The sequence below is a fragment of the Moschus berezovskii genome, chromosome 1 (genome assembly GCF_049115385.1).
Source record: "Moschus berezovskii isolate FMDL1 chromosome 1, NW_MosBer_1.0, whole genome shotgun sequence".
NCBI classification, from domain to species: Eukaryota; Metazoa; Chordata; class Mammalia; order Artiodactyla; family Moschidae; genus Moschus; species Moschus berezovskii.
The window spans coordinates 114,930,812-114,952,668 of NC_142460.1; the positions used below are offsets into that span (position 1 = coordinate 114,930,812).

At 36.3% G+C, this 21,857-nt stretch overlaps 1 protein-coding gene across 4 annotated transcripts in view; it reads right to left on the bottom strand.

Moving 5' to 3' along the window:
- NAALADL2 (N-acetylated alpha-linked acidic dipeptidase like 2) overlaps nucleotides 1–21,857 on the bottom strand; it is a 1,658,577-nt gene that overhangs the window by 1,165,272 nt on the left and 471,448 nt on the right. Inside the window, exon 2 of one of the 4 annotated variants that reach the window (XM_088839024.1) lies at nucleotides 21,642–21,698. The exons of the other annotated variants lie outside the window; for them this stretch is intronic. Within the exon in view, the coding sequence (XP_088695150.1) occupies nucleotides 21,642–21,698 (57 nt within the window). The remainder of the gene's footprint in view (nucleotides 1–21,641; nucleotides 21,699–21,857) is intronic. 4 annotated transcript variants of the gene reach the window in all.

Genomic DNA, 21,857 nt, shown 5'->3' on the forward strand with positions numbered 1-21,857 from the left:
TAGCTACAGTAAGCAAAAACTGGAAGAGGTCAGCAACCCACTGGATTGCAGTGAGGTGCCACAGGTAATACGATAGAAGCACCAGGAACAGCCAAACCTTGTCTCCAAGATGGCAAACTTGTCATAATAAGTAGGGGAGGACATGACAGGAAATCTGTCAGAGTCTAAAGAAAAAATTTAGGAGAAAAATTATTTCTGAATTTTCCCACAGTTGTAACTCCACACCCATTTTCTACATAACTGGGACTTAAATATGCAATGTAAGTAGGTAACACTTCAATATTTGCCCAGACTTACTGACAAAATTCAGATGTTTAAGAAGAATCTGCAGTATAAGAGCCGGCAAAACTGTTGAGTGAGGGCTAATGGGTTCATTTATATAAAAAAGAGAAAAATAATAATAAGATTTTAACTCACAGTTAAAATAAGATTTAGGAAAATATTGCATCAAAGAAATCAAAGAAAGAAGGAATAGAAATGGAATAATGCATAATCAGAAAAATTAATAGCTTGAGATAAAAATATACTTTTCAAATTTAAAATTGGAATAGAGGAAGTGACTATCAGATTGGATACTATAGAAAAATCGAATAAGTAAACCAGAAGATAAGTTCAAGAAATTCTCTCAGAACTCACGGGAAAAATGACAAAGAATAATAATGGTAATAATTGTTTAGAGATCTGAAAGGTGTGCAAGAAGATCAAAACTACTTAAAAGAAATTCCAGAAGAATTATAAAAAGGTAAAAATCAATGAAATCAATCTCCCCAAATTTATGAAATACCTGAGAATATATTAATAGGTTTAAATGCTCAGGATCTCCCCAAAATGAAGCAATAGAGAGTAACATTTTTTAACATAGTACGTTTTTTGAATTTCAAGGTGAAAGGAAAATCTCTCCACTTATCTATGTTTGAAACAAAAAGAAGGTTTACCTCAAATTTTGCTTCTGTTCTACTAAATGCAAGAAAGCAGTGGAAATTATCTTCAAAATTTTTGGAGAAAATGTTTTTATTCAGCCAGAGTATCAGATGGTAAAGAATCCGCCTGCAATGAGGGAGATCTGTGTTCAGTCCCTAGGTTGGGAAGATCCCTTGGAGGAGGGCATGGCAACCCACTCCAGTATTCTTGCCTGGAGAATCCCATGGACAGAGGAACTGGTGGGCTACAGTCCATGGGCTCGCAAAGAGTTGGACACGACTGAAGCGACTTAGCACCACACAGCACAGTGTACTTGTGTGTGAAGGCAACAGAATATGTTTATAATATACAAAAGGTATGTTAAACACATTTCTGTTCAGGATAATTACTTAAAACTAATCTCTAGCTATTTGGGAAATAAAATAGTGAAACCAAGAAAATTTTCATCATACTATAAGGATAAATTGCTTGATATTAAAATGACATAGAACAAATTATAAATATCAATAATTATTGTTAGTTATAAATCCTATGCTAATCAAAAAAAGTCTTGAATAGATATAAATATGAGAAACAAAGTAAAATGGGTTTAGTAATCAGATTACATGAATAAGGGCTTCCTGGTGACTGAGACAGAAAAGAATCTGCCTGCAATGCAGGAGAACCGGCTTCAATCCCTGAGTCTAGATGATACCCTGGAGAAGGGAATAGCTACCCACTCCAGTATTCTTGCCTGACAAATTCCATGGACATATGAGTCTGGTATGCTATGGTCCATGGAGTCACAAAGAGTCAGACACAACTTGAGTAACTAACACTTCACATGAATAAAAACTGAAAGTAATATCAGTGAATGGAAAAGATACTAAAAGTTTTCCTTGGACAGGAAATAATCGATGCAGTCAATATAGGAAGTGAAATGATTATGCTGCTACTGCTGCTGCTGCTGCTAAGTCACTTCAGTAGTGTCCAACTCTGTGCGACCCCATAGATGGAAGCCCACCAGGCTCCCCCGTCCCTGGGATTCTCCAGGCAAGAACACTGGAGTGGGTTGCCACCTCCTTCTCCAATGTGTGAAAGTGAAAAGTGTAAGTGATTATAGGATCTAGCAAATTTGCAGCCAAGATCATCCTTTAAATCTTTTATAATTCTAAACATATAAATTGTATAGAAATACAACAGCAGAGAAGCAAAATCAAAGAATAAAAAAGGTATTATCACATTTTGTTGCAAAATAGAGGAGTCAAGTAAACTGAGAGAACTCTCTCATTTAGAACTAAACCTCTCAAAGAACTACCAATGAAACAAAGCAATACCACAGAAACCTGAAATGTCCCATGTCTTCAAATAGAATTCAAAGTTTTGTGACTTTCTAACTAGATTGTTCATATTGATAAAACATAACTATCAGTTACAACACATATATATTTTTTTGAGCCTTTAAGTTTTAATACATACTTCTCGAAGGAAATGTTTATATCCAATATATTTTTGCAATTTGTCACAAAGGATATATCACATGCTAAGCACCCAAGTATTTCAGTGGCTGAAGGAAAATTCATTATAAAGATCATTTAAATGTTTTTGTGTACTTCTTCACAAAGGTGAATTTATAACTGAGAAACATTTAAATTAATTTAAAAACCATTTGGTCATGCATTTATTCAGGGCACATATTTTTAAAAAAAAAAAAGTCAAATCTGTGTTGTATTTATAGACCATTAGTTCTATTTATTGAGAGAGAGTGAGAGACCAAGAGCTAAAGGCTGAATCTCAATGAATGGAACAGAGGAAAGCAGGTCACTGTGCTTTCCAACATATTACACTTCCAGCTACAAACACGACAATCTTTGCTGGAGGAAAAAAAAAAGCTGCCCTTTTTCTTCTATTCTCCACATAAAGCCAAAATGATCTTTTCAAAACATGAATCAGTTCATGTCACTGCCTCACTTTTTAAACCTTCTAATGACTTCCTATTATACTTAGAATTCAATCCAAACTTCTAAGCCTGCAAAATCCTCTCTTACCAAGCCATTGCCTACTCTTTCACCTCATTGTCTCATAGCTCTTTTGTCCTTGATCACAACATTCTGGACTCCCTCATTTCTTTTTCTTTATTTTTCTTCCTCAAAAGTTTCAGTCTTAGTTCTTGCAATTTTTTATTCTAGCGACACTTATTCCTATGACCTTCATATTGCTGATTTCCTTACATTTTTTAAGGCTCAACACTAAAGTTTCTAAAAGGCCCAACCTGATAATACTGTCTAGAGAGGTCAGACCCTCTTAACCTCTCCATATGCCATGATGCTATTATATTTTCCTCTTAATACTGATCACCGATTTACATAATCTCATGTTTGTGCAGTTTTATTTGTTAATTGTCTGTCTCCCTTCTGTGACATTCCATTAAAACATAAACTCTTTGAGAGGAGAGATATTACACATATTGCTCAACATGTAACCACACCTACATCAATGAAATACTGGAATGGATGAATGTGGAAATCATTTTTTTTTTTTAACTTAAGCTCAGAAAATATTGGCCAGGGGAATTTGAGGAATACATATAGTAGCTGACTAATAGTGATATTAATCACTTCTTATATAACAATAATCATATATGCTCAAGGAAATCCTTTGTACTCATTTAAGTAATGATTGACACTAATCACAAGATTAATGAAGACCATTTAAATCACATGTAATTAATTGTACATTGATACTGCTCAGTGTTGTTGAGCAGCCAAACAAAAAGTTGTTTGAAGCAAACTTCTAGTCTTAAAATTAGTGACTCTTCCCAGGGTAGCATATCAGTATCAGTAGCCAAAGCAATCAGACTATGGAGGGCTCAGGCGAAGAGCATATGTGAAGATGGAAACTCTTTTTATAGGCTAGTAGGATCAGATTTTTGAAACTAATAGAAGACAGAAGTATAGCCTGATAACTAGAGTGGTGTTTCAATTCAATAAGGTTTGTGTGTTTGTCTGTTGTTTGTTTGATATGTAGGTTTATTTGTTTGCTTACCTGTGAAAGGAACAGAGGATGAAGTATTTTTTGAAGGGCATTGTCAAAGGAACCCAAGACAAATGGGACGGCAACACAAAAGAGGAATCGAATGGACATCGCTCAGTGAGCAAACAAACTTATTTAATTGAATTATTTTGCTTTAGTTTTCTTTTTTAATTCACTTATTTTAATTGGGGGTTAATTATGTTACAATATTGTGGTGGTTTTTGCCATACATTGACATGAATCAGCCATGGGTGTAAATGTGTTCCCATCCTGAAACCCCCCTCACCTACCTCCCCATCCCATCGCTCTGGGTCATCCCAGTGCACCAGCCCTGAGCACCCTATCTCATGCATCGAACCAGACTGACAATCTGTTTCACATATGATAAGATACATGCTTCAGTGCTATTCTCTCAGATCATCCCACACTTACCTTCTCCCATGGAGTCCAAAAGACTGTTCTATACAATGTGCCTCTTTTGCTGTCTTGCATATAGGGTTATCGTTACCATCTTTCTAAATTCCATATATATGTGTTAGTATACTGTATTGGTGTTTCTCTTTCTGACTTACTTAACTCTGTGCAATAGGTTCCAGTTTCATCCACCTCAGTAGAACTGATTCAAATGTATTCTTTTTAATGGCTGAGTAATACTCCATTGTGTATATGTAGCACTACTTTCCTATCCATTCGTCTGCTGATGGACATCTAGGTCGCTTCCAATTACTGGCTATTATAAACAGTGCTGTGATGAACATTGGGGTGCACGAGTCTCTTTCAATTCTGGTTTCCTCGGAGTGTATGCCCAGCAGTGGGATTGCTGGCTCATATGGCAGTTCTATTTCCAGTTTTTTAAGGAATCTCCACACTGTTCTCCATAGTGGCTGTACTAGTTTTTATTCCCACCAACAGTGTAAGAGGGTTCTCTTTTCTCCCACCCTGTCCAGCATTTATTGTTTGCAGATTTTTGATAGTAGCCATTCTGACCGGCGTGAGATGATACATCATTGTGGTTTTGATTTGATTTCTCTGATAATGAGTGATATTGAACATCTTTTCATGTGTTTGTTAGCTATCTGTATGTCTTCTTTGGAGAAATGTCTGTTTAGTTCTTTGGCCCATTTTTTGATTGGGTTGTTTATTTTTCTGGAATTGAGCTGCAGGAGTTGCTTGTATATTTTTGAGATTAATTCTTTGTCAGTTGTTTCGTTTGCTATGATTTTCTCCCATACTGAAAGCTGTCTTTTCACCTTGTTTATAGTTTCCTTCATTGTGCAAAAGCTTTTAAGTTTAACTAGGCCCCATTTGTTTATTTTTGCTTTTATTTCCAATATTCTGGGAGGTGGGTCATGGAGGATCCTGCTGTATGTCAGAGAGTGTTTTGCCTATGTTCTCCTCTAGGTGTTCTATAATTTCTAGTCTTACATTTAGATCTTTAATACATTTTGAGTTTATTTTTGTGTATGATATTAGGGAGTGTTCTAGTTTCATTCTTTTACAGGTGGTTGACCAGTTTTCCCAGCACCACTTGTTAAAGAGATTGTCTTTTCTCCATTGTATATTCTTGCCTCCTTTGTCAAAGATAAGGTGTCCATAGGAGCATGGATTTATCTCTGGGCTTTCTATTTTATTCCATTGATCTATATTTCTGTTTTGTGCCTGTACCATACTGACTTGATGACTGTGACTTTGTAGTAGAGCCTGAAGTCAGGCAGGTTGATTCCATCAGTTCCGCTCTTCTTTCTCAAGATTGCTTTGGCTATTCGAGTTTTTTTGTATTTCCATACAAATTGTGAAATTATTTGTTCTAGTTCTGTGAAAAATACTGTTGGTAGCTTGATAAGGATTGCACTGAATCTATAGATTGCTTTGCATACTATACTCATTTTCACTATATTGATTCTTCCAATCCACGAACATGGTGTATTGCTCCATCTATTTGTGTCCTCTTTGATTTTTTTCACCAGTGTTTTATAGTTTTCTATATATAGGTCTTTTGTTTCTTTAGGTAGGTCTATTCCTAAGTATTTTATTCTTTTCATTGCAACGGTGAATGGAATTGTTTCCTTAATTTCTCTTTCTTTTTTCTCATTGTTAGTGTATAGGAATGCAAGGGATTTCTGTGTGTTAATTTTATATCCTGCAACTTTACTGTATTCATTGATTAGCTCTGGTAACTTTCTGGTGGAGTCTTTAGTGTTTTCTATGTAGAGGATCATGTCATCTGCAAACAGTGATAGTTTTACTTCTTTTCCAATCTGGATTCCTTTTTGACTTTAGGGGAAATGCTTTCAATTTTTCACCATTGAGGATAATGTTTGCTGTGAGTTTGTCATATATAGCATTTGTTATGTTGAGGTATGTTCCGTCTATTCCTGCTTTCTGGAGGGTTTTTATCATAAATGGATGTTGAATTTTGTCAAAAGCTTTCTCTGCACCTGCATTGAGATAACCACATGTTTTTTTTATCTATCAATTTGTTAATGTGGTGTATTACATTGATTAATTTGCAGATATTAAAAAATCCTTGCATCCCTGGAATAAAGCCCAATTGGTCATGATGCATGATCTTTTTAATATGTTGTTGGATTCTGATTGCTAGAATATTCTTAAGGATTTTTGCATCTGTGTTCATTACTGATGCTGGCTTGTAGTTTTATTTTTTGGTGGCATAAGATCATGGCATCTGGTCCCATCATTTCATGGGAAATAGATGGGGAAACAGTGGAAACAGTGTCAGACTTTAGTTTGGGGGGCTCCAAAATCATTGCAGATGGTGATTGCAGCCATGAAATTAAAAGACGCTTACTCCTTGGAAGGAAAGTTATGACCAACCTAGATAGCATATTGAAAAGCAGAGACATTACTTTGCCAACAAAGGTCCATCTAGTCAAGGCTATGGTTTTTCCAGTGGTCATGTATGGATGTGAGAGTTGGACTGTGAAGAAAGTTGATCGCCGAAGAATTGATGCTTTTGAACTGTGGTGTTGGTGAAGACTCTTGAGAGTCCCTTGGACTGCAAGGAGATCCATCCAGTCCATTCTAAAGGATATCAGTCCTAGATGTACATTGAAAGGACTGATGCTAAAGCTGAAACTCCAACACTTTGGCCACCTCATGTGACGAGTTGACTCACTGGAAAAGCCTCTGATGCTGGGAGGGATTGGGGGCGGGAGGAGAAGGGGACGACAGAGAATGAGATGGCTGTATGGCATCACCGACTTGATGGACATGAGTTTGAGTGAACTCTGGGAGTTGGTGATGAACAGGGAGGCCTGGCATGGTGTGATTTCATGGGGTCGCAAAGAGTCGGACATGACTGAGCGACTGAACTGAACTGAACTGTCTGGTTTTGGTATCAGAGTGATGGTGGTGTCATAGAATGAGTTTGGAAGTTTACATTCATCTGAAATTTTCTGGAAGAGTTTGAGTAAAATAGGTGTGGGACTTAATCTGAAATGAATGGTTAAATTTGTACTTCTCAGTTTGATTATTATCAAACATTCATCTTGTCTAAGCAGTCTTCCAGATACATGGAAAAAATTAAAACAGCTTTCAAATGTGCATTTGTATTTCAAATAATTAGCATCTGAAACCAGCAGAATATGTCTATCCCATGAAAAGTACTGATAAAATTATTCATCCTTAATTGACTCCCTAGGTCATTATCAAATATTTACAGTATGTAAGAACACCTCATACCAAGGCATTTATATTATGCCATTTTTTATAATTGTCTCGTGGACATATTGTTTAAAAAAAACCCTCTGACCTTCCTATAATCAGTGACCAAAATCTGTATTTAAATCACTCTGCAGTGTTTACATTTTGCATAGTTTTGTATAGTTTTGCATTTTTAATAAGAACCTCCCACAAAGATATAAAGAAATTCTGTTGATTATGAAAATTAGTGGCAAATCATAAGGTTTGAAAACTCATATTTTTACATAAATAGAGATGGAATGTCATGTGTTTTGTATAACCTTCAATCCAAGGTGAAGACAGTTTGCTTTCTGAATTATTCCCAATAAATTATTAAAGCTTTGTGGAAAAAAGAACTAAATATTGTTCTCATGCCTAAAATCTATCACTGTAAAGACATTTAAATAAGTATAAATGTTTAAATATTTACATTACTTAATTTACACATGCTCATTCACTAAAGTTCTTTCCCCAAATCTGAAATGAGATGTGACAGCAGATCTAAAAGATAAGTTAAATTTCATTCCTCCCTCTCTTTTTGAAATCTTTCTTTTCTCTCTTGTTTTTGTATATTTTTCTCTGACCCAGATTTCCCCAAACAAGTAAATAATAAACTCTTAGAAAGTTGTCCAGTAAGTTTGGCACAATTTAATTGAAGAACAAACCCTGACCTGAACTGATGTAAAGTTATTTATATACTTTATATATCTCATTATGTGAATATCCATGTTTCACTACAGAAATATTAATGTGTTTGATAACGGTGTAAGGCCCCAAATCCCATTGAAGCTAGTGTATAATACATGGGGTATATCATATAATCTTCCAAAATGCAAAAAGTTCTAAATTCCAAACACATCTGGCCTTTGGCATAAGGATTGAAAACTTATCGTAAAAAGTAGAGCAGGGAATAGTGACTGTAATTTTAAACACATTGTGAGGGAGGCCAAATGAAGTGGATCAAGTGCTGCCCTCCATCCTCCAAACATATGTCTTCCTAGAACCTATTGTTGCAAACTTATTTGGGAATAAGGTGTTCACAGGAGTAATTAAGTTACAGATCTTGAGATGAGATCATCCTGTATTGAGAGGGCCTCTTAATCCAATGACAGGTGACTCAGAAAAACAGAGGGAAACTTGAGCAACAGTTCCAGAGAGAAAGGCCATGTGAAGATGGTGGCAGAGAAGGACTTCCAGCACCACCAGAATCTGGGAGAGAGGAGAGTAATGGATTCTCGCTCAAAGCCTTCAGAAGGAATAAACCCTATTGCTATAGACTGAATGCTTGTGTCCCCCCACCCCAAAATGCATATGCTGCTGCTGCTGCTGCTAAGTTGGGTCAGTCATGACCGACTCCGTGTGACCCCATAGACGGCAGCCCACCAGGCACCCCTGTCCCTGGGATTCTCCAGGCAAGAACACTGGAGTGGGTTGCCATTTCCTTCTCCACAAAATGCATGTGTTGACTCTTAATCCCCATTGTGATGGTATTGGACAGAGATTTTGGGAAGTGATTAGGTCATACAGGTGCTAATCATGAAACCCTCATGAAATTGCCCTTAAAAAGGTGACCCCAGAGAGATCCCTCATCCTCTCTGCCATGTGAGGATATAGCATGAAGATGACAGCTATGAACCAGGAAGCAGATTCCTATGCCAGGAATCTGCCTACACCTTGAGCTTGAACATCTCAACCTCTAGAACTACAAGAAATAAATTTCTAGTGGTTATAAGCCAGAGAGTCTATGGTGTTTTAACAGTCCAAGCAAATGAAGATACCATAAATTTCTGTTGTTTTAAGCCATGCAGTCTCTACTAATTTGTACAGCAGCCCTATGAAACTAATTTACTTAATTAAGAAAATAAACATTAAGCAGACTTAAAATAGGTGAGGGAGTCAAGTCAGGTGGATACCTGTGAGGAGAACAATCTAGACAGCTGCTGCTGCTAAGTCACTTCAGTCGTGTCAGACTCTGTGTGACCCCATAGACGGAAGCCCACCAGGCTCCCCCGTCCCTGGGATTCTCCAGCCAAGAACACTGGAGTGGGCTGCCATTTCCTTCTCCAATGTGTGAAAGTGAAAAGTGAAAGTGAAGTCACTCAGTCGTGTCCGACCCTTAGCGACCCCATGGACTGCAGCCCACCAGGCTCCTCCATCCATGGGATTTTCCAGGCACGAGTACTGGAGTGGCTTGCCATTGCCTTCTCCAAATCTAGACAGAGGGGAGAGCTAATAGAAAGCCCTCAATTAAAGGTATGTGAGGAATATTCTAGGATGGCTACTGTGGCTCTGTTTAGAATACGCTGTAAGAAAGCCAAGGATAGAAAGAGAAAATCAGTTATGACACCAATGAAATATTGCAAACAAGAGATGCTGGCTATTGAGACCACAGTGGTGTTAGTGGAAGTAAAGACAGTCAAACTCTGGATGTATTCTGCAGGCAGAGACATTAGCATTTCCAATGGAGTAAATATAGGCTGTGAAAAAAGAAAAAAAAAATTGTATTTGTTTTATGCTTTTGGGTTCTTTTTTTTTTTAGGCTGAACATCTGGAAGAATGGAGTTACTTCCTACTGATATGTGGAATACCAAAGCAGGTCTAGGAGAGACTCTCAGAAGTGCAGTATAGTCTATTAAATATCTGGGTAGAAATGTCGAATATGTAACTGGCCATAAGAGTCTAGGATTCAGAAGAAAGTTCAGGAATATAAATGAAAATTTGAGAATTGTGGACATAGAGCTGATATGAGATCTCTAAAGAGAAAGAGATGACAAAGAGTACCAAGGACTGACTCCTGGAGCATATCAACATTAAGAGAGCAGGTATAAATAAATAAATTGGCCAAGGAGATTGACAAGAAGCTGCTAACAAAGTAGGGGAAACCCAAGAAACTATGGTACCCCAAGGCCAGGGTTGGAAAGAGGAAACAGTAATCACTGTGGAATGCTCTCACAGATCAACTAGGACGAGGATTAATAATTAACTAATGGGTTTGGAAACAAAGGTAATTAGTGATGTTGATAATAGTTTTAGTGAATCAAACACCTGATGAAAATAGGCTTAAGAAGAAAATAATAAGAGGCAATAAACAGGGACAATTATTTAAAGGCATTTGGCTACTAGGAAGAAGAAAAAAAAAAAAACAAGGACTGTAGCTAGGGGTATGAGAAGTGAGGCCAAGAATATTATGATTAATTTTGTAGTCACGTGATTTTATGAATATAGATTTTAAAACTCTTGAAGCAAGTCATCATGCAGAATATATTATAAAATTTAATACATAGAAATTTTGAAATCATACAGAAAAACATATAAGTTATGTTTCAAAACTGTTTAAGAAGTGTTTACCTCAAGAGGAAAAAAAAAAACAGAAACATTAAAACTAAAAAAACAAAGAAAAAAATCATGTCATGAGATCATAACCAGAAGCCAATTAAGTATACATATGTTAAAGACAAGGTCATTAAAAATAAGAATCTGGTTCTTTCTGCTTCTACTGGAGACTATATTGTGCTGATCTACAAGGGTTTTAACTAGAAAATCTGGCTTTGACAAGATTAAGAAGCAACATTGGTTTTCTTTATCTTTGCAATTAAAACTGTCCATAGTCAGGGTGTTCTTTAATAAAATAGACTTATTTATTCTGCATGCCACATTAACAAAGATGAAAAAGTATATGTAGAAGGATACATATTTAGTAAACATGTTCATATTTTAGAGGGACATACATAAAATAACTTGAAAATATTAGTCAATCAATCTTGTCTGACTCTTAGCAACCCCATGGTCTATCAATGGGATTCTCCAGGCAAGAACACTAGAGTGGGTTGTCATTCCCTTCTCCAGGGGAATCTTCCCATTCCAGGGATTGAACTCAGGTCTCCTGCAGGCAGATTCTTTACCATATAAGCTACCAGGGAAGGACATACATAAAATAACTTGAAAGCTCTACTGATGTGCTGAAAGGCTATCTATGCTTTTATAAACTCAAAAAAACTCCAATGCTTTTAAGGCTTGTCCTGTGCTGAAAAAGCTATAAAATATTTCCAATGCATAGCTACATAAAATAACTAACTGAATAATGCTTATTGAAATTGAAGCAAGGTAGGAAAACATGATAGTGAAAGTGAAGTCGCTCAGTCGTGTCCGACTCTTTGCGACCCCATGGACAGTAGCCTACCAGGCTCCGCCATCCATGGGATTTTCCAGGCAAGAATACTGGAGTGGGCTGCCATTTCCTTCTCCAGGGGATCTTCCTAACCCAGGGATCGAACCCGGGTCTCCTGCATTGCAGACAGAGGCTTTACCTTCCGAGCCACTGTATACAAACACTCAGTTCAGTTCAGTCGCTCAGTCGTGTCCGACTCTCCGCGACCCCATGAACCACAGCACGCCAAGCCTTCCTGTCCATCACCAACTCCCGGAGTTCACTCAAACTCATGTCCACAGAGTCAGTGATGCCATCCAGCCATCTCATTCTCCGTTGTCCCCTTCCCCTCCTGCCCCCAACCTTTCCCAGCATCAGAATCTTTTCCAGTGAGTCAACTCGTCGCATGAGGTGGCCAAAGTATTGCAGTTTCAGCTTTAGCATCAGTCCTTCCAATGAACACCCAGGACTGATCTCCTTTAGAATGGACTGGTTGGATCTCCTTGCAGTACAAGGGACTCTCAAGAGTCTTCTCCAACACCACGGTCCAAAAGCATCAATTCTTCGGCGATCAGCTTTCTTCACAGTTCAACTCTCACATCCATACATGACCACGGGAAAAACCATAGCCTTGACTAGACAGACCTTTGTTGGCAAAGTAATGTCTGTGCTTGAAAGCTACAAAAGGCCTGTAGGAGAGCATGGCATTGGCACATGGAGTTCTCTTTGTACTACTTGTCCTTATAATAAAAGCAACAAATAGATACATGGCTCCTCTTTCATCTAACCAGACACACTAATTATGAGAAATAGAATCAGATACCAGATATGATGTCTTTAATGAATAGCAGAGGAGTGGGAATGGGGGAAAGGTGAAGAAAAATCAGAATTAACCTGTCCTTATTGTGGTGTACAGGGGCAGATAGAAGACAGCAGAACAGATACTGAGCTTACTGCCAGAAAGAAACATTTTAAGGAGACTAGAGAGTCATTCTATGCTCATAAATGGATTAAAGAATCACCACAAATACTAGGTAAAAAGTAACATGAGACATGTGATCCCAGGAAGCAAAACCTAGAAGTTAAGATGATTTTATTTTTATTTTTTATTAATGTTCAATAAACTTTTATTGATTGATTACTATATTCCAGTCGCTTGCCAAAAGCAAAGTTTACAAAGAAGCATAAGACCTGACCACCAAAAACCTGATCATTTAACGGATAAGAATGAGGAGCCTTTAGAGTTCTGTGATTCTACCAGTTGTGTTTCATCCAACTCCTTATTGATGTTTTCAAATGTATTATTTCAGAAAATTTCAAACATAAATAAAAGTAGATAAAATAGTGTAATGAATCTGATGTATTAAAAACCCAATCCAGAACATGTAAAGTTTTTGCAATGTTTTAGATTTTTCACAGGAACTTGTTCTTTCATGAAATGTTAAACAATTTTACTGGGTAGGCCATAAATTTTCTTAAAGGACGATAATTCAGCAGCTTGGCTAAATCCCAGGGACTATATCCATTAAGATGCAAAAAAAAAATTTTAAGATTTACTTGGGAAAAAGTATTTGCATTAAATATACAGAAACCTTTCATCTGAGCTCTCAACTTGCCCATCAGTAATTCACTGCATTCTCAGTTCAAACATTGTGTATAACCATTTAAATACTGTTTTTTTCAATACACTTTATGAAATTTGTTGATTTTGAAGACCTTATTAGATTTTACCTAGATATATCCAGGTTTTGCAGTACAAAACCATTACAAAATCAGATGTTAAGTAACCAAACGTGAGGATTCAGTATATTACTTTGTACTTTTCTTTAAGTTCATTCATGTCATATATTTACATAAAACCTAACATATATATAGACCACTCTAGGTTTCATAAGAACCACAAAATACCATCATCTATAACTTAGTCTCTTCTCTATCACCCCTGACAATCTTAGGCAGGACTATATATGTTTATAAGGAATTCATTATCTTATGATACTAAATATCTTTTTTTTTTCTCATGAGAACAAACCATATTATCTTTAAACTCTACAAAAATCCGTCCTTATATTCAGCTAAAATCTTTTACCTGGTAGCTTCCTCCTTGATATTCTACTTAACAATTCAAATTTATGTTCTATATTACATATCTTCAAATACTTATTCAGACAACTTTAGACAGTAAAAGTTATGGCTCTTTAAGAAAAATGTATTTATAATGAAATGAATCCTAAAAACCAAAGTCAAAAGTTAATAAATAGTACTGGAACTCAATGGCTGTATTCAAAATGATGTTTTTCCTCGTGTTTTAGGGCTTGTTTTTTCTTTTGTATGGGTAAGGGAACTTCATTCAGATGCCCTGTCCTGGCAGTGTTAAGAACTGAGCAGATATGGAAGAAATCTCTATTTACTCTACATGTTGATTTATTAAAGGAAGCCTCACTGAGATACGGAGAAGGCAATGGCAAGCCACTCCAGTACTCTTGCCTAGAAAATCCCATGGATGGAGGAGCCTGGTGGGCTGCAGTCCATGGGGTCGCTATGGGTCAGACACGACTGAGCGACTTCACTTTCACTTTTCACTTTCACACATTGGAGAAGGAAATGGCAACCCACTCCAGTGTTCTTGCCTGGAGAATCCCAGTGACGGGGGAGCCTGGTGGGCTTCCGTCTATGGGGTCACACAGAGTCGGACACGACTGAAGTGACTTAGCAGCAGCAGCAGCAGCACTGAGATAACTGGAGACCAATTTAATCTCACTCTAAGAATACATTAGTCAACTTCATAAATTTGTTAATTATTGTACTGAATTATCAAGATATAAAGCTTGGTGGAGAAAGGAGGGTAAGGATTATCTACACAGATGCAAAATATATGGAATAGAACTGAAAGATAAGAGTCTAAGTCAGTGATTGGAACGATACATGTTATGGGCTGAATGTTTGTGTCCTTCAAAATTTGTATATTAAAGCCCCAGACCCCAATATGATTTGGAGATGGGTACTCTCCAGGAGTAGTTAAGTTTAGCTAAGATCAAGAGAGTAGGACCCTACTCTCTTGTGACTAGCATCCTTATAAGAAGAGAGACAGGATCTTTCTCTCTTCCTGTGCCACTGAGGACACAGAGAGAGGGCAGTCATCTACCAGCTAGTAAGAAGGCTCTCATGAAGAACTGAAACTGCAGGCATCTTGATCTGGGACTTCCCAACTTCCAGAACTGTGAGAAATAAACATTTGTTGTTTAAGGGACCAAGCCTTTGGTATTTTGTTACAGTAGCCCAAGTTAAGACAGCACACAACTAAGACCACAGTCCAAAATACCTCCTCTTCAGGCCATCCTACAAAAGATAGCCATTAAAATGCAATAAAAAAGAGGAAGATAATAAATCATTAACAAAATCAATAGAATTCATTTGTCTATAAAGAGTTTAGAAGTGAAGTCACTCAGTTGTGTCCGACTCTTTGCGATCCCGTGGACTGTAGCCTACCATGCTCCTCAGTCCGTGGAATTTTCCAGGCAAGAGTACTGGAGTGGGTTGCCATTTCCTTCTCCAGGGGATCTTCCCGACCCATGGATCGAACCCTGGTCTCCCACACTGCAGGCAGACTTTACCGTCTGAGCCACCAGGGAAGCATAAAGAGTTTGGAGCTGTGGAATTTTAGATATGATCCAGTGAATGAGGAAAAATAAGGAGGAGGGTAGAATGAGACCTCATTAATCTTAAAATCCCAACAGATGTCATCAATGTGATTTTTTTTTTAAGGTTGTAGAACAGGTACTACTACTATACAAAAATATATCTCCCACTTATGCCAGAATTTTCATCATTGTGAATGAAATAACTACTTTGAAAAAATTTATTGGATCATTTTATGCCAAAGTATCTTAAGAAGGGCAGGGTATAGATGGAAAGGCTAGAGAATGGTTAGCCATGTTCAAAAGAAAATGTAGCAAACAAGCTAAAGAATAAAAATCGAAACCAAAAGACACTTTAAATATTCTGTACTTGCCAATGGTCCTGTATCTCTCACTGTATTATTCTAATGGAGTCCTAAAATAAAATTCCAAATCCTATCAGTATATTTTCTACCTCTGCACATACAATAATAACACAAAAAAAATTTTATGTATTTTTGTGTAAAATGTGTCACTCTGCTAAAGTCCAAATTATTTGTGCTATTAATATCATTAATTAATCACTAATAATTATATATAGTCATCAATGTATATACTATATACATAGTGTGTATATATATATATATATATATAAAGAATATAGTATACATTATAATCTATATGATGAGAACAAATGTGGTAGAAATATTAGATTTTTGAACAAGTAGCAAAATATATCTTTTTTTCCCAAAAAAATTACCTCAAGATTCCACTCCAAACCATTTTTAGGTGGATTAGTAAAAGGGAAATTACAAAAAATAGCTATTAATAAAACATTGTAGCATTAATATCAAGTAAGCACACACATATGCTTATTTCTAGGTGAAGTGAAAGTGAAGTCGCTCAGTCGTGTCCGACCCCTAGCGACCCCATGGACTGCAGCCCACCAGGCTCCTCCATCCATGGGATTTTCCAGGCAAGAGTACTGGAGTGGCTTGCATTGTATTTATCATTATATTAGAAATAGAGATAGTATTTTTATATGTATATAGTTTTAATAGTCCAGTAAAATGAAAAATAGCCAAATAACACTCCACCTTAATCCTCACTAGCAATATATTACTTTAATTTGAGATCACTTTTAAATGCTGATCAAAAGTACAGAAAATGATTTGCTATTATAATTTTTTATATTGCAAATTAGTTATTTTAGTCATAAATTAGGGGACACAAATTTTTCTTAGAATATGACATTTTATTTCTCTGCAGAAAAGTTAGTAAGTCTGTACTGGAATATATTGGGACATAAAGTGAATTAAACAATTTTTGATATTAAAATGATTTTCAGAGTCTTTTTCATGCTGTTCAGATTATGCATTCCTTTGAAAATTTGATGACATTTACTCACCCTCTCTCTTTAAAAATGCACATGAATACAGAAATTCCTAATCTTGGGGAGGGCTGTCAACTGACAATGTATGGAAAAGTTTTTGAAGTTTCCATATTTCTCTTAAATTTCTATGCAAATATTTGTGTGTATATACATGGAGAACAATTATTTTACTTATCATTTAAAATCTACTCTCTTCACTCTTGCTTTTTGTTTATTTTGAAAATTAGTGAGCAAGGCAATGATAGTCATATTAAGCTTATTTTATTAACATGTAAAGTAATTTAGGCATCCTAGAAATAGAGAGAGGTCTATACCAAGAGCTGTGCTCTTAAAATGAATAGGATGACATTGGAATTCTTTTCCCATCATGAATTTTAATAAACAAGACTTTCTGTCCTCCTGACAGCTGAATGAGTTGTTCAGCAGTCAAAAACTCCCATCACCCAAGACAGATGCTTATTACATCTACTCAAATAAATAGGACATTTGTAAAATATTTAAGTAGCAAAAAATATACCTTACATTTGCAATGTACCTCGCTTACATAGACTCCTAGTTAAGGTTATTTTTCCTGGGTATTCACCTTCTCAATGATGCTTTTATATGCATATAGATTGTCCTTATACCCCAGAACCCTAGGTATAATCTCTTGAGGCCAGTACTTGCCATGACATGTCATTCATGTAAAACACCTGCAGTCATATCACACATGTTTTGTCAACCTGTACAATCTTAATCACTTTGCTATGCACCTGCTGCAATGCAACCTGTCAATTTGGCAGGAAAGGGGACCAGGAAATCCCCATGTTGCTTTCTTGTCCACTATGCAAGTACTTTTGGCATATTAAGTACCAGCAGGGGAGACTGAAATCAAGAGGCAATGTATTCTTTTCTCGGGTTAAGAGCAAATTGGTGAAGAAAATCTGATGCTTTGCACAAGAGCAACTCACCTCAACTGTGGTTAACATCTTTGATGTGTCCATAGGCTCACTGGCAGTCTGGCAAATAGGCACAAAGCTAAAAATAGCTCTAGACATTGTTGTGAGAAGAAAATGAGGTGACTTAAAAAATTCCTAGGATCAGTACCTTGCATAGGTAGCCTTCATATATCTTCTTTTTTAATTATTTTTCATTGACGGATAGTTGCTTTACAATATTGTGTTGGTTTCTGCCATACATCAATATGAATCAGCCATACATATACATATGTTTCCTCCCTCTTGAAGCTCTCTCCCACCTCCCACCCCATTCCACACCTCTAGGTTGTCACAGAGCCCCACATATATCTTCTTTTAAAAATATGAACTATTACAAAATGCCTATATCCCATGATTGTTCAAAGACACTAAACTGGTTAAGCACTTTGATGGTTTAGTCATTAAGTCATGTCCAACTCTTGTGACCCCATGAATTGTAGCCTGCCAGGCTCCTCTGTCCAAGGGATTTCCTGGGCAAGAATACTGGAGTGGATTGCCAATTCCTTCTCCAGGGGATATCCCTGATCTAGGAATTGAACTCAGGTCTCTTATATTGCAGGCAGATTATTTACTGATTGGGCTCAAATATAATAAATATATATCCTTGGAGAAAGTTATAAAGTAGATGAAAGACTTTGCACCTGTCATCAGGTTCTCTCTTCAATGTCTAAAATTAAAAGAAAATTAAAGTTTTGGAAATTTTGCTTATACATGTCATGGCTAAAAATTCACTGCTTATTATCTATATTTATCAGATTATACCCTTAATATGGGTCTTCCCCAGTTGCTCAGTGGTAAAGAATTTACCTGCATTGCAGGAGCCTCATGTTTGATCCCTGGGTTGGGAAAATGCCCTGGAGGAGGGCATGGCAATCCACTTCAATTTTCTTGCCTGGAGAATCCCATGGACAGAGGAGCCTGGCAGGAGGAGCCTGGCAGTTTCCAGAACATAGGGTTGCAAAGAGTCAGATATAATTGAAGCAACTGAGCATGCACATGGATGTATCCTTAATATGTGAAAAAGTTTCAATGAAAGCTGGATGACAGCCCCCAATTGAAGAATAGTTGGAAAAATAGCACTTTTTTCATAAAATACAGCCTTGTGTATTATATTCAAGAGTTCTAATTTGAGTTGTAGCTTTATATTTCATATTATATTTTTAGTTTTAGCTTTATAAAACTAAATAAAATAGTGCTAACCACTGTATCCAGAACCAATAATAAAAGCATTAGTTACATGGAATATTTAACAGATTCTTTAACCAATGTATTTAATTACATTGTGGGTTAGGAAGAAATGGGTAGGTAAGGAATAGATGAAAATTACTATTCATTTGTCCCTACTGTGAGGAGGTAGGGGATGCCTCTGCATTGGCAAGAAAAGTCAATACAGATTCCCTGCTGATACGTCCAAAATAGAATCTTTAATGACTAGGGTTAGAAACAAACTGAGGCCCCCAAAACTGACCAAACAAGGCATTGTAGTATCAAAGCCAAATATCCGTATCTTTAATTAGATTCTGAAATTCAAGAGGGAGTAATTATAGAAGTTTTATCAGAGAATTCTGAAGATTAATAAACAATATATTCATATCTATATATACACTTTTTTTCTTTTTTGATTTAGTATGTAGCATCTTCCATAGCAGACTATCAGTTGCTGTGGTCCATGACTTTGTGAATTTAGCTTCAGTAGATCCTAACACTGTCTCTGGTACTATGAGTTGCTATGGTCCATGACTTACTGAATTTAGCTTCAATAGCTCCTAACACTATGTCTGGGACATAATCGTGTATCAATAAATAGTTTTGTTGTTAACATATTTATTGAGATTTTATTTTTTAAATATATATTATTTTCAATTGGAGGACAAATATTCTACAATATATTCTACCATATATATATACCTATATATATATCCTCTTCCTCTTGAATCTCCCTAATAAATAGCTGTTAGATGAATAAATCATAATACTAAATTTGATATGTTTAAACTTAAACATAAACCTACTTTAAATGCTCTAAACATGCAAGAATTTTCAACTTGCCAAAAATGGCAGCTAAAGGAATCTATATTATTTCATGAGTCAGACACATCTGAGTTTGAATCCCAACTGTACCACTTAGTTACTGACAGAATTACTTAACTTGGTTGAGCCTTCTATAAAATGGGGACCCATTCTCACCTGGTGGATGTAGGCCTCAATCTAGCCATACATATTGTTTATAGCAATGTCCATCCCCTAATAAAAGTTCAACACACAGTAACTAGTCTCTCCTCCTCCCCTCCCTCTCCGCTCCCTCCCTCTCCTCCTCTCCTTCATCATCAACATCATAGCTGTTAGATATCTGTTTGGTTTTAACAGAATGGATGTCTTTACCAATTTTACTGATTTGATGATTTAAAAATGTGAAATAATTACTTATAAGATGATAACCACAATGTTCAGTACTCTATATAAGTTTTAGAAAGACTTAAATGTGTTAAGTTTAAACTTTTTTTTTTCTGAGTAGGCCCTCCTATGTCTTAATTAAAATGTTAGAGATTACCAAGAATATCACTAGTGAAGAACTTTTTCTTAAACAAGTAATGTGATATATTCCTTAACTCAATTGTTTCTAGTTTTCAGCAGAAAGACGTTTAGAGAAGATGATCTTAGCTTTTAAGTTACTCACATATAACCAAAATATATCCTTTTCTGTACCTTTGATTTCATTTTTAGTCTGTATGGCATTCTTTCACTGGCTACAGAACAAGAAACAACTTTCTGATGCCAGATGCTGAAGATCAATAGCTATTTCCCAAAGTTTATAGCATAATTAAAATGTGTAACAGAAATAATTTTCTCTTCAAACCCTAAGGCTAGGTCTAGAATTATTGACTAAGTCAAACTTATGTGGTGTAACATTTTTTATTACGTTTATAGATAATATAAAAGAGTTTATGGCTTTTACATGTAATTTGTTAAGTTAGAAACACTGAAGAGGAAATATTCCCTACATCAGCAAAGCATCAACTGCTTAAAAACCTCTTTAAGGTATATTTTGTAGAGTTAGGTCTATATTCTTTTATACTAGCTTGTGGTCACCTAAGACTTCAAACTGAAGGTTAATTGTCAAAACATTCTTAAATTTAGTAGAACCCGTTTACCTCAAACAACTTCTTCAGAGCTTTATCACCTTTAATAAAAGTGCCAGGAATGTAGGCATGATGGAAATATCACAAGGATATGAGGGTAGTTAGGACAAGAGGAATCATGATGCACCCAAACAGAAAACACTATCGGTAGACGTGATGTTATGTGATTTCTTGTAAAATATGCTATCCATAGAAGATGTATCAGCTATAGAATGGACTCTTCAGTAACAAAAAATTAACAGTCACAAATTTTTGCATATGGATATACATGATGAATATTTGAAAATTCTCCTTAGACAGCCCTTTTTTTTTTTTTAAAATAGCTCTATTTAAAACAGTACTTACTCCTGGGAAAGGCAGGAGTAAGGAAACAATAGAGTCATATATGTCCTAGATTTAGATTCTAGCTTTGCTTCTTCCTGATATTTATTAAATATCTATGTATTATTATTATATTTATTAAATTTCCAATTACATTATTATTTTAATTATTATTGATGATAATAACATAATCATACAAACACTGATGTGAATTACTAATTACCCAAGAGTCTTGAGATCTTCGAGTGAATAAACATTGATCTCAACCTCCTTTTGCTTTCTTCAAAGTTAACTGGAAGTGTGTTCATCTCATTCCAAAGTCCTATGTATATCTCACTTCTTATTATATGACCAGTGGTATATATGGGTGCTTGGCAAATGTTGCTTCCCAGGTGGCTCAGTGGTATTCACCTGTCAATGCAGGAGCCACAGGAGATGCAGGTTCAGTCCCTGGGTAGGGGAGATCTCCTGGGGGAGAAAATGGCAACCCAAGTCAGTATTCTTGCCAGGAAAATTACATGGACAGAAGAACATGGCAGGCTACAGTCCAGGGTGTCGCGGAAGGTTGGACATGACTGAATGACTGAGTGCCTACACACACACATGCATTACCAGAGGGATGGGATG